This window comes from Vipera berus (assembly GCF_964194415.1).
Source record: "Vipera berus genome assembly, chromosome: 3".
In the NCBI taxonomy this organism is placed as follows: Eukaryota; Metazoa; Chordata; class Lepidosauria; order Squamata; family Viperidae; genus Vipera; species Vipera berus.
Genome location: NC_138204.1, coordinates 16,806,982 through 16,821,428, shown reverse-complemented (window position 1 = coordinate 16,821,428; position 14,447 = coordinate 16,806,982). Strand labels below are relative to the sequence as shown.

The 14,447-nt window shown below is 42.5% G+C and overlaps 1 protein-coding gene across 1 annotated transcript; it reads left to right on the top strand.

Annotated features, from left to right (window-relative positions):
- The first annotated feature begins 816 nt into the window (after positions 1-816).
- Positions 817-14,425, top strand: FAM210B (family with sequence similarity 210 member B). The gene is made up of 3 exons (XM_081325665.1): positions 817-1,295; positions 9,983-10,155; positions 12,065-14,425. The coding sequence occupies exons 1-3, from the start codon at positions 846-848 to the stop codon at positions 12,279-12,281; spliced, it is 840 nt and encodes a 279-aa protein (XP_081181791.1). The 5' UTR covers positions 817-845; the 3' UTR covers positions 12,282-14,425.
- Positions 14,426-14,447: the final 22 nt, after the last annotated feature.

Here is a 14,447-nt window from a genome sequence, read left to right as displayed (position 1 = left end):
GTCAATTGCTCCGGGATTGTGTTGACCCTGGACTTTCTCAGGGTCCCCAAATACACAAGGCTCTCTCTCTTGAACTGGGACACACAATCCAAGAAGAGCCCTTTCGAAGGGGGGGGGGGGGAAAGGAACACGTTTGTCCACTTATTATGGTTAGCCAGGATTTGCTTAATAGCCACCTGCCATTCGACTCCGTAATAAATAGAGAAGGAGGCTCGGCTGGGAGACCAAAACGCAAAAGCCTCAACCATTAGCTACGTTCACCCAGTTCGCCAAGGCAAAAATCGGGCAAAATGTCTATGGAGATTCTCAGTCATCCGAGTCACGGTTGTCCCCAAAGGTGTGCTTTTTCAGGAGGCAACTGGACGGTCTTGGGCAGGGGTCTTCAAACTTGGCCCTTTTATGACTTGTGGACTTCAACTCCCAGAATTCCTCAGCCAGCAAAGCTGGCTGAGGAATTCTGGGAGTTGAAGTCCACAAGTCATAAAAGGCCAAGTTTGAAGACCCCTGGTCTTGGGTGTTGTTGTTTTTAAGAACGTCCAGTTGCCTCCTGAATAAGCACACCTTTGGGGGGAAAATAGCAAACCCCTTTCAGGTAAAGAGCCCGAGGTGCAAACGCAGCGGGGCAAGCAGCGGAGAAGAGCGCGAACGAAGCAAAGAAAACTCGCCCCGGCCGGCGTCTCCTTGGTGGATTGTTTTGAACGCCAAGTCAGGCCTGGAAGCGCTGGCCCTTTAAGGAGGAGGAGGGCCGTGGGTGGCTCTTTCCCTTCTCTCTCGGGGCCGGGGTGCCGCCTTCCTGGCTTCAGACTCTCCGGGCGGGCTGCGCCGGGTCAGCACCTCCGGCTGCCATGAGGTGGCTAGGCCAGCCTTGCGCTCTTCCTCCGTTTTTGCCCAGGGTTGCTTTCCAGGCGATCGGCGGGCGCTTTGCTGCTGGCACTGGCGGCAGCTTCCCATCGGGGGCTGTTCGGGCCGGTGGCGCAGCGCCGGGGCTCCTGCCGGGCCAGGTACAGCTCAGCTGGGCAGTCGAGACTCAGCTTCCCGGCCGAGGGCACCAGCGAAGCGGCCTCCGGCTTCTGCGCCGCCTCTTGCGGGAATCGGGACTGGTGCTGCGCCCCATTCGCTTTGGGCTCCCGGCGGGGGCTTGTGGCGATCCCTTCCGCATCGGAACTGATGCGCGGTGCCATCAGCTGGAAACGCCGGCGACGAAGCCCCGCCAGCTGCTCCCCCAGATGACCTGGCACGCAACGAAGAGCGACTCTCCTGGCGGCGGAGCCCGCAGCAACCTCGCACCTCCCAAAGTAGGTGAACGGCGGGCCGCGCGTGTGCGTGGGAATGCGCGCTTTTGCGGCTTGGATTGGCCTAAAGGGGTCCCGGTAGTGCGTTAAGGCTGGATTTCAGGGTGACCCACGGTGCTGCCTTCGCCCGGTACGAGCGAAGCGGCCCCTTTTTAGACCAGTGTTTCCCAACCTTAGGAACTTGAAGATGCGTGGACTTCAACTCCCAGAATTCCCCAGCCAGCTATGCTGGCTGGGGAATTCTGGGAGTTGAAGTCCACGCATCTTCAAGTTCCTAAAGTTGGGAAACGCTGTTTTAGACTAGAGCAGGGGTCTTCAAACTTGGCCCTTTTATGACTTGTGGACTTCAACTCCCAGAATTCCTCAGCCAAGCGTGCCTGGCTGAGGAATTCTGGGAGTTGAAGTCCACAAGTCATAAAAGGGCCAAGTTTGAAGATACCTGGACTAGAGAGTGGTGCGTAGGTGGCCTTAAGTAGTTTAGGGATCGGGGTGTCGCTGATCCTTAGGGACTTGGGCTGGCTTAACGCGGAAGGGTCAACAATTGGTTGGCGCGTTTTGTGACTTCAGATCACAGTAAAAGGGACTCCAGGTAGTCCTTGACTTACAACAGTTCATTTAGTGACCGTTCAAAGTTACAACCGCTCTGGGGGAAAAGTGACTTAGGACAGTTTTTTTCACACCACTGTTGCAGCATCCTCGTAGTCATGTGATCCAAATTCAGATGTTGACAACTGGTTCATATTTTATGATGGTGTCTTGCAGTCATGTGATTACCGTTTGCAACCTTCTGACAAGCAAAGTCAATGGGGAGGAAAAAGATCCGCTTAACGACCAAATTACTAATTTAACAGCCACAGTGATTCACTTAACAATTGTGGCAAGAAAGGTCATAAAATGGGGGAAAATTCATTTAACAATTCTCTTGCTTAGCAACAGAAGTTTTGGGCTCAATTGTGGTCATACATCAAGGACTATTTGTATTAGCGAAACAAGAGCACACATAACTTATGTACCTTCGATGGAAAATTGCCCAGAAGGTAAAAAAGGAAGATTTTTCTGAGCACATTCAGAAAGCATTGGAGAACAGGTTTCTAAACAACTTTTTTATGTTAGTAGATTTTGACACAAGTAAAAGGTGATTTAACACTTAACTCCCTTCTCTTTAATAATGTTTAGTAGGTCTGAAGTTGAGAAGTCTGCTGTATCACCCTAGTGTGCTCAACAATCCTTTGGGAGAGGTTTGTCTTGTTGTGTGCATGCTAAAGATAAAAGGGTGAGACTGGGGGGAGGGACAGTTGGCAGAGGACATGTCACTTATCTGTCTTGAACCCAGTTTACATCAGTTTTCTATTATCTGGTGCCTGCCAGAAAGAGGTAGAACTACAATTTCATCATTTTATTTATTTAGGTTTATAAGTCACATTTATCAGTGTTGGGCAAGGTTGTCAAAACTGGGCTTCCGCTCTGTTGCACTATAAGACTTTTGTGTTTGTTTGCTTATTTTTTGCAGTCATTTTACAATATGTTCCAGAAAGAACAACAAATGCCTTCTGTCTTACTTTACATCCAACATGTTTAAACAATCAAATAAAAATCCATAATTTGCACAACACGATAAACTAGCTTGGTGGCAACTTTGATTTGCATTTTTGGAGACATGCTGTACATACAAATCAACCCACTGAATTTATGATTCATTGGATTGTGTAAACACAGATGGTGGAGTAATTCAAAATCCAGGTTAAGAAATATTTTGAGATGCAACCTCTGATTATTATTTTTTTAAAGCACCGGCTTTTCTGTTGAAATGATATCCAAGGTGGCTTGCAATAGATACAATAAAGCAATCTACAAGAAAGCAACATCAAAACATGGAGGAAAATGTTTTCATTCAGGTAGGCTTTTGGCTTTTTCAGCTAATGCTGAAATCTAAGTAGATTTGACAGCATAAAAAATCAATAAATCACTATTAGAAGACTGGATTAATTCCTGGGCTTTAATTATAATTTACTATTTTAGTGTATAAAGTCAGATTCAATTTTATTAATTAAAATCCCTTTGTGCAAAAGAAGGAGCAATAGAAGAGGCAGGGCTGGTATTTACCTCCTGGAGGAGATCCAGGGATTAGTTTAATAAAGTTGGTGAGAGAGCTATTTTACATGAGGGAGTTTTTCAGCTCTTTAAACTTCTCTGTTAAGAAACGTTGGCTGTTACGTGAAGTGATAGAAAGGAACTCGCTTCACTGAGCCATTTTCTTTTTGCAGGATCATGAGGCCAAGATTACCCTCAGCAACATTTTCTTATCCTTTCAACTGTAGAAACCATCACTTGAACCTGAGACCTTGGTGTATCCCAGGGGTAGGCAGCCTTGGCTCTTTGATGTCTCGTGGACTTCAACTCCTAGAATTCCTGAGCCAGCTGTGCTGGCTCAGGAATTCTGGGAGTTGAAGTTCACGAGTCATCAAAGAGCCAAGGTTGCCTACCCTTGGTTTATCCTAACAGAGAAGCAGTATAGTAAACTGTAGTAGCTCAGGCCTAGGATGGAAGAGATTCAGTTCAAAGTGAGTCTTCACTGACGCTCACTGAGTCTAGTCACTGGCTAAGTTTGGGGAGGGATTGCTGTACAAGCTACCTTAAGTTCTGGCTCTGTGACAGTGGTGGCAAACCTTTTGGCTTGATGTATCAAAAATTCAGAAAGTGCCTAACTTGATTCTGCTAGCATGACACACACACACACACAAACAACCTGAACAAAAGAGAAACAATTCTCTACACACACATCTAAGCCACGCTGAGCAGCAGCACTTGGCAACAGCTCCGAGGCTGGGCCCGAAGTAGAGGCCCAGCACTCAACATCAGCTCTAGTACCGCCGCAGCTCCTCAAAAAGGCTCCTCACACCATTCCCCAAGTTATGTGGGTTTTTTGGAGTGGTGTGTTTGCCCTGCAGTCCAGCACTCCCCAAGGTTCTGCCACACGTTGCTTACCTTCAGTTAATGTCTCTGTTGACAGGCCCAGCGGTCTACTTGAGCAATAGCACTTACTGCTTCATAGTGCTTTACAGCCCTCTCTAAGCATTTTACAGAGTCAGCCTAATTGCCCACCACAATCTGGGTCCTCATTTTACGGGCGTCAGAAGGATGGAATGCTGAGTCAACCTTGAACTGCTGAGGATTGAGCTCCTGGCAGTGAGCTGAATTAGCTTGCAATACTGCATTCTAATCACTGAGCCACCATGGCTCCTTGAGGCTGCTCTGGGTTGCACAGACTTCAGAGAATGCTCTCCTATGGCCTCTGCAGCCTCCAAAAACCAGGTGGAAGCATGCCCCATTCTTGTGCAGTTTCCAGAAGATCCATAGGAGACCATATCCATTCTCACATAACCTCCACAGCCTCTGAAAATTGGGCATGAATGAGGCCCGCTTTCGAGAATAATTGTTGGGTATTGATAAGCACTGGTTTGTCATCATATAGATTCGCCATTACTGCTCTAGAAAGCCTAGATATTCTCTGCCACTGAATTACAGCTTTTCCCCCAAAGCACAGACTTAACTTTGTGGCTAGCAACATCACAGGCTCTTTGCCTTGTTCTGACCTTTCCTCTTCTGGGCTTGTGTTAGGGAAGGACTGGCTTAGAAACAAGTACCTTCGAATACTTAAAGGGTGGCCTTGTCTGGAGAACCCTCGGAATCTAATCTGGAAGCAAACAGTAAAAAAAAATGCTTCTGCAAAGTTGTTACAATATAGAAAATGTTTTTTAAAAAACATTCACCCCAAACTAGCAAGCATGGCTCCAGCTGGACAATTGTCTTTCCATTGCCTGATATAATGCAGAAAGTTGGAGTCATCTAAGACCTTGAGAAGATTCAAGGAGACTAACTCTACCATTGCTCTGCCCCCTTTTCACTACTGTCCCTGTTTTGAGGAGAGCTTCTGAAGAAAATGTATTCTTGATACTTCAAGTGTTTGCTCTTGTGTGTGTGGGTGTGTGGGTGGGTGTGTGGGTGTTTTCTGCTCAACTGGCATTCATGCCTAATTTCCTATATCAGGGCCTTAACAACTAGACCAAAATGACTTTCTTCTCAGTTTTGCTTTCTGTGATTGTTGCAAATTTTAAACATCTGAAGAAGAGTTTCTTAGATATTTGGACAGCAAAATTTCTGGTCTTCTCTCCGAAAAGCACAACCTGTACATTATCTGTCAGGAATACATGCTCCTATATATCCCTATATGGAACCATCAGGTTCCTTGGCCTACCTAATTCATAAAAAGGAAGCTGGCCTGTTGAAAAGCACTAGTCCGAACCCTCATTTATTTGCAGAAATGCCTGCAAAGGTTTCAGTGGGCCCCTAGAACAGGGGTGTCAAACTGCCGGCCCACAGGCCGGTTGCGTCTTGTGGAGGCCGTGCCCACCCCAGCTCCGGCAATGTGAACAAAGTCGTGACGGGTTTGACACCCATGCCCTAGAAGATAGGTTGCTTTTGGGTAAATGATATCCTATGCCAACTATGGTGGTCTCAACTACAGAAGTTCACTGGGTGACTTTGGGACAATCTCCTTCTCCACTCAACCTACCTCACAAGGTAGTGGGGGGAAATGGAGGAAGCAACTCTGCATACTGTATACTGCCTTCAGCTGAATGAAAAGTGGATTATAAACCCAGTAAATAATAAATAAATTTAGAACAATGCTAGCACCCTCCCTTTTCCCAAAGGCTTTCTACCAAAAGCCTATTAGGAAAGGGTGCCACTAGACAGGCTGAACTTTCTGACACATCTTACTTCAATTTGCTTGGATCAATAATCAATAATAAAACTACAAGTAGGTAACAAATCAAATGGAGGACTTAGGATCTTAAATGTTCAGAGACATCTTTTTGCATACAAAGTTCTGACTTGTTCAGACCTTTTTTTTATAATAGTGAAGTGAATGGAAGGAAAGAGAAGATGGGGATGAGCAGAAAGTGGATTAACTCACAGTGGCAAGAGATGCATCATTGGAAGCCCTGAAAAGCTAGGTTTGGGACATGGAGAAAATCTACCTATGTAGCTGCTAAATGTTTATAACAACTTAATGGAAAATAAGCACTCAATGCATGTGAAAGTTTGACAATAAAGAAATATGACAGGAAGAAAATGGATACTGTTGAATTGCAATATTGGCAAAAGCTACCCTGGGTACCATATACTGCCTGATGAACAAATCATTATTGGAGGACATCAAACCTAAATTTTCATTAGAAGCTTAAAATCACAACTTTCTTATTGTAGTTATATCATGGGGAAAAAACCAGATACATTTTATCAGGCTGAAGAAAGGATAAAGGAGGAAAAGAAGCAATGTTATGGATTCCTCTTTAGCAACCATTAGCCACCTAACTGAAGATTGAACATAGTTCAGGCCAATTATCTACAGCAGGCATGTCAAACTCACGATGTCACATGACGTTGCATGACGTATCGGAGCTTTTTCCCCATTGCTGGCAATGGGGTGGGCGAGGTTTTGTCGTGATGCGTCTGGCCCACAGGCCGGCAGTTTGACACCCCTGATCTACAGGGTACTATGAGTCAATATCAACTTGACAGTAATAATTAAATTAGTTAATAACATCTTGATTTCAGTACATGATTGAGGTTTATTGTAGGGGTAATGATTGGAGAAAAATCATCTGCTGAGACGTTGGTAGTTAAGCCTTCCTTGCTCCTTCCATCTCATGCTATTTTTAATTCTACCGAATGTAGAACAGGCATGACTGGGCCAGTCACTGTCTCTCAGTCCAACCCATCTCACAGGGTGATTGTTCTGGGAAAATCAGAGAGGGAAGAAGTATTAGGTATGTTCACTGCCTTGAGTTACTAATAAAGTAATAAAGGTGAGATAAAAATAAATAAAATAAAATGCACTAAAGTTACACTTAACAATCTATTATGAAGTGGCAAATGAATCAGTGATCCTGTGCTGATCTTAATTAGAAACATACTAATTTAATTGTTAATCATTTCCTGCAGCACAACAGTGAATTTTCTTGTGAAGGAAATCTCAAAAGTCCACATTCAATTACTTTCTGTACACCAAGGCTTTGTGATGGTCTTAGATTATCAGTATCTGCAGCCCCTTACATAGCACAGAGGGAGACCTGTCTTTACGCATCATTAAAAGAGAGTTATGCCTATCACTTCTTCTGCTTAGCCAACTTATTTTATGGATTGTAAGTTGTGCCAATCAGGCAGGTCTAACAGCTTTTTCCAAATCGCTGCCCTCCATATGTGTGAGATTTTCATTTTCATGTTTCCAGCCAGCCTGATGCTTGACTGTTATGGCTGAGAAATCTTTAGTTGTGATGAAAGACAAGAAAGGTCTAGGTACTGTGCAACCATTTTTTAAAAAAAAATGATTATTATTTTAAAAGGTCTATGCCTTGAACATCACTTTCTATAACATATGAATATCAGAGGATTTAAAAAATAATTAAAAATACTGTATTAAGATAAGTAATGCAAAACAATAGTTTTCAAACCTGCTGTGAAACACATTTAAAATATTTCTTAAAACGTATTTCTTTACAATCCATAATAATGGCTTAAATATCTCTCCCAGGCTTTTAAAAAAGTTAAAGTCTATGGAATAACTGTTGGATGGGGGACAGTAAACACCAGGTTTGCTCTTAATGCCTCTCTGTTTTCTTAAAACATACATACACACACACACACACACACACACAGACAATTTTCTATTGAGATAATTTAGTTGATTTTGCAATGTAGGCATGACCTTTGGGAAATTTATTAAAATTTGTAACTTCTTGTTAATGTAAAAAAAAGCAGCTTGGGTGATTTGCAAACTTTTCATTAAAAAGCTAGGATAAATGCTATCTTTGCTGTCTCTCTGACCCCAGTGAGCTGTTGTGAAATCCATGTAAGGTTTTATTTCTGCTGCCGGCCTAGCAAAAAGTGTTGTCGGCAAGCAATTGCCAACCATTTCCTTTCTGCAATCTGCCATGTTTTGTGGCGAACATAAAGATACTGCATTACACAGCAGGAGCAGGAAAGCCAAAGCTTTGATCCCAGATATTTTACATCGGCATCCTCTAAGCGCTGACAAGCAGATAGGTGCATTACTGTGCACATTGCCTGCAGCGGTATAGAAGTTCCTTTCTTCTCCCAGCATTTACAAAATCTTGGGGGGGGAAAACATTGTTTTGATCTAGACCTAGACAGGTTCATAGCTGTCTACTTGCAATCAGCTTTTGAATAATCAGGAAAGAAGATTGGAACCATGCATACTAATATTCCCCTTTTTTGTGCTTTACATGTACAGAGGAAATACGTTTGCAAAGGTACATAACAATATACATATGTAGAGGTAGTCCTCAACTTACAACAGTTCATTCAGTGACTGTTCAAAGTTACAACAGCACTGGAAAAAGTGTCTTAGGACTGTTTTTCACACGTACAACCGTTGCAGCATCCACATGGTCATGCAATCAAAATTCAGATGCTTGGCAACTGACTCATATTTACGAATGTTACAGTGTCCCAGGGTCATGTGATCAACTTTTGTGACCTGAGAAGCAAAGTCAAGTGGGAAACCAGATTCACTTAACAACTGGGTTTCTAATTTTAACAACTGTGATTGCAGTGATTCACTTAACAACTGTGGCAAGAAAAGTCATTAAATGGGGCAAAACTCACTTAACAAATGTCTTGCTTAGCAAAATAAAATTTGGGCTTAATTGTGGTCATAGGTCGAGGACTACCTGTACAGTTCTTACAGATGAGTTACAGAACTATAAAAATGGAATAAAACAAATTAACTTCCAGTCAACACAGCAATGAGTTAAACTGGTGATAAATGACTTTGACGTCAGGAACACCAACAACTCTTTAAAGATCTCAGTTGGAGTAGGCAAAGTTTTGCTTTCTATGACCTTAAATCTCTCTTTGTATCCTTTCATAGCAATCTTTCTGAAGGTCATTGCCCCCCAATTGGTGGAATTTCCATCATTTTGAAGAGTTAGCTCTGAAATAGATTGTACACAAAAATGAAGGAAAAACCTCAAGAGAAAACAGCATCCTTAACAAGGAGAAAACATAATAGAAGTATATCCCCACCCTCTAACCATGGCTACTCATGCTTTCAGCCACTAATTCCAAATACACGTAGATCTCATTTAGTGACCATAATGGGGAATGGCAACTTGGTCAATAACCAAATTGCTTGCTAAGTGTGCTTATGATCTTATTTCAGTTTTCTTTTACTTTATAGACCTGCAAATGTTATAAGTGCAAGGACTGGTGGTCAAGTTACTTTTCATAATCATTGTAGCTGCAAACAGTTGCTAAACAAGGCAGTCACTATAAATGAGGACCACTTGTAATACTGGTTGATATTTGGCGATAGGTGCTGATAAATAATGACCATTTATGTCAGCTCAGTTTTAACAGCTGGTATATGACAAACAGGAATGCTGTATAGTCTAGACAGACTGAAGGTGCAACTGTTACCTATCAGGGGTTTGTAATACATTTGAATAAACTGCTCCATAAATTAAGGACCCAAATGAAGGAATAAGTATGTTCTAAACTAAAAGCGTTACTCTAAAACAAAAGTGTTACTCTAGAAATAAAATGGCTTATTTGTATAGTAATAACAATCAAGTCTTCTCTCTCTCTTACTTACCTCCACTATTCAGACTCCAGGTACATCCTCAGAAAATCTCACAGATCCCAGTCAGGAAAATGGGAAGAAACCAAATAAATCACATCAGTTGAAGAAAATTTTTAAGGAATATGGAGCTGTTGGAGTAACATTTCATATTGGGATTTCTTTGATATCTCTGGGAATGTTTTATCTGGTTGTGTCAAGGTAAGCATTATTATTGTTGCTGTTATTGGTGTACTGGAAGTTTGATCTTCCCACATTTACAAAAAGAAAATGAGAGGTCTTTTTTTTCATTTAAAAACTGTTAAGCTGAATTTATCTTCAGGATATTAGGGTGCCACACAAACTGATTTTTCTCCATACCATCTGTTAGAGTTAGGCCATGCCAAAACATCTAGTGAGTTTCCATGGTTGTGGATGGACTTGAACCTGTGTTTCCCAATTCCTTTAAATATTGAACTTAGGCCTGCTGGAATTTGGGCAGCTCCAAATTACTTCAGGTATTGAGACTCCTCAGTTTTCTCTTCCATCCCTAACTACTACCGGATTGGACAGCCTTTGTAGTGCCTATAGTACAAGCCAGAACCACCCAATTTGGAGGACTTTTAACTCAAGCCAGTTTTGTCCACCCAGAATCACCCAACTTCTGCCTTGGGCAGAGACATTGGGGTTGGGTAGCTAATAAATTCAAATGAGTAATGATAATTAAAGTTAAAGGTAAAGGTTCCCCCGCACATGCGTGCTAGTCGTTTACGACTCTAGGGGCTGGTGCTCATCTCCGTTTCAAAGCCGAAGAGAGCCAGCGCTTGTCCGAGGACGTCTCCGTGGTCATGTGGCCGGCATGACTAGACGCCAAAGGCGCACGGAACGCTGTTACCTTCCCACAGTAGTGGTCCCTATTTTTCTACTTGCATTTTTACGTGCTTTCGAACTGCTAGGTTGGCAGAAGCTGGGACGAGTAACAGGTGCTCACTCTGCTACGCGGAACTCGGGATTCGACCCGCCAAACTGCCGATCTTCTGATCGACAAGCTCAGTGTCCTAACCCACTGAGCCACCGCGTCCCTTAATGATAATTAGGAGTGCAAATACAATACATAGCTCTGCAGCCCTTGCCTTGCTCTAGTAGGTGATTCACAGGAGGCTCTAGAGCAGTTTCCAATCTCAGAAATTTTAAGATGTGTGGACTACAACTCCCAGAATGCCCCAATTGCTGAGATTGAGAAAACACTTCTAGATAGTTTGAGTGACTAGCTCAGCTCTTTGAAGCTTGGCACAACCCTACTCCATAGCACCAGTTTTCTTTTCATTCAAGTTATTTAACAAACTAGGACACCACATTCCACAGTTCAGTCAGAGGCAGAACAGGCTTATTTCCCCAAGTTTATAGGTGCATGAAAATAGAGGAGAGGTTCACTGACTCATCTCTAGTCTTCTGAACCATGGAATAGGCTTCTCCAGGCCCGAGGAATACACTGGATACTTGTATAGTGTTTCATCAATGGAGGATTTTGAAACTGGACAGTCACTTGTCTGAAATGGTATAGGATCTCCTACTTGAGCAGGGGCCTGGACTAAAAGACCTCCAAGGTCCCTTTCAATTCTGATCAGGAAGACAGCCAAGATTTCCTTTACAGGTAGTCCTCAACTTACAGATTTTTTATTGCTAAGCAAAGTAGTTTTACAATGAGTCATGTCTGATTTTATGATCTTTTTTTGCCACGGTTATTAGGCGAATTACTGCAGTTGTTAAGTGAATCAAAAAGTCATTAAGTGAATCCGGCTTCCTCCATTCCCTTTGCTGGTCGAAGCCAGGCAGGAAGGTCATAAATGGTGATCATATGATCCCGGAATGCTGCAACCTTTATAAATACATGTCTGGTTGCCAAGTACCCGAATTTTGATTACAGGACTATGGGTTGCAGTCGTAAGTGCAAGTATCCCTTCTAAGTCCCTTTTTTCAAGTTTCATTGTAAACTTCAATCACTAAACAAATTATTGTAACGAGGAGCACCTGTATGATTATTATTATTTTTTTTATAAAAAAAAACCAAATCATTCACTTTCGTGCTGTTAACATGTTGTCTGTTTCTCCCGCCTCTTCTCCCTTTTAGCGGAGTGGACATGACCACTGTTCTCTTCAAGCTGGGATTTGATGAAGCCCTTGTGCGATCCAAGCTAGCTGCTGGAACAAGCACTTTTGTATTGGCCTACGCTATTCATAAACTGTTTGCTCCTGTCCGGATCAGCATCACTGTAGTCTCAGTGCCCTTTCTCGTTCGCTATTTTCGGAAGATAGGATTTTTCAAGCCTCCAGATCCAAACCCATGAAATTATTCCCTGGAATTAAAAAGGATGTTTTCTTGTTTCTTCCTAGAAATATTTGATAGCTAATGCACTTTGGCTTGCTGTTTCGGACCCCCCCCCCCCCGCAAAATCTCTTTTCTTCAAAAGGGTGGGAATGTGCTTTGTCAGAAATCAGTAGCTACTTCAAAAGGACTACTGTCTATGTTGCTGATACATTTGTTTGCTTACCGAGGCCCTGAAGAATTATTAATCGGATAGGCTGATAAACATGTCAGATCACACCACTAGATCCTTTAACCCAGCGCTGTCTGTATGGAGCAGGAAGGCTTTTTAAACAATGGGCCTATTCAGGATTGTCCTTACAGTGGAGGAGATTGAAGAACAGGCATAAATTACAAGAAGGCAGGTTCAAGTTGAAGACTTAGACAGCAATTTGACAATGAAGCTAATTTCAGATTTCCTTTTTCTGGATGCTTTCAGGCAGATTTTTTATTCTTGAACTGAATACAACTATAAACTCTGTAGACTAGAGGTCCTCAAACATTCTGGCTTGGCGGCCCAGAAGGAAAGGGAGCAGCAGGGAAATGTGCGCACAGGCGCATGCACGATGGCAGCACTAGCATGCGCAAACAGGCTACGCACACTCACGGCATGTGTGCTAACACCCGCATGCATGCACAAATGGGCCGCTAGCACCCTTGTAAGCCTGGGAGTGGTGCTAGCGTCCCCAAACATGTGCGAATGGGATTGCTAGTGCCCGCGTGGCGGTGCTACCGTGAGTGCGGTGGGGCTTGTCAGCTATTCCTGCGGACCGGTACCTGGCCGCAGACCATAGGTTGGGGACTCCTGCTGTAGACTAAATGGTCTTTTCAGTTCTGATTCTAAGTCTTCCACATTCTCTGCAAATTCATCTTTTAAATAAGCTAATTCAGTTTAGGATGCCAATTATGTGTTATACCACTAAATTTTGTTTCATGTGCAGTGATTTTGTAAATAAAAGTTAAAGGAATTTTAAATGAGTAGAAATGCAAATATGTACATGGATAAGTACAATACTTGATTCTAAGGAATTATATTTCTTGTATTACAAGATAACATTGCAGCAACTGCTTTTTGGTTGACACGAACTACTGGTAGTCCTTGACTTTGAGCCCACGATTTTGGTTGTAAGTCATGATAGTTCTAAAGCATGTCATAACATGACTGAACCTGATTTTTCCACTTTTTTTTTACAGTCATTAAGCAAATCTGCAGTTGTTAAATGAACCCATTGTTTGTTCTGGGTTTTTTTTCTGGAAACTGGAAATTCTGGTTTTCAGCAAAAACATTGTAAATCACTTACATAGCTGCAAGATGCTGCAAACAGCAATAAATATGGGCCAGTTTCTGAGTGCCAAATATGAGGTTATGTCGCTGCAAGGGGGGAGCGTATCAGAATTTTGAACCTGAGCCGTAAGTCCCTTTTTCAGGGTCTGTAGTGACTTCAAATAGTAAGTGACCAGCTATAAGTCAGAGTACTTGTATCAGACATTTCCTGCCTGGGGGGGGGGGGGATTTCCAAACACTGAAATGGTTGCGTAATATAATGACAGTGGGCAATAGTATTAGCATACATAATAGGGCAATTTGAAAATATGGCAGTTAGAAACTACAGTTCACCATTTTTCTTGAGTTTGGTGTGCTTTGATGTGGAATGTTTTTTTTAATGATATTGTGCCTATTTATAGTATTTATATTTTTCCTACTGCAAAATGGCTGCTCTTTGATTTGTAACTATTAGTCAGAAGTTTCCTAAGGCTACAAAAATTATACATCCCCACATCTCCCTGCTTAATAACCCACAGTCCTGGGTTTACATCAACAGGGTGTGGTGGGATTGCCATCACAAAATGATGCTGTCACACAAAATTACACTTTGTCACTGCATTAGTTAGATTCGGCAATCCTGGTGCCAATTTTCATCAAAATCCCAGAGTAACTTTGAGAATTGCCCGGAATCACTACATGCCAAGTGATTGAAAAGTACAAGGACTTGTATTTTCAGGATAAAACATTCAGTTTACCTGAACTTTACAGGTAGTTTGAAGTGAAATGTGTTATATGTTTGGATAAATGTAAATTCTAAAATTTAAGTACCACTAGATGCAAATAAAAGTGCTGCAGAACCATGTTTTTGTAATAAAGTTTTAC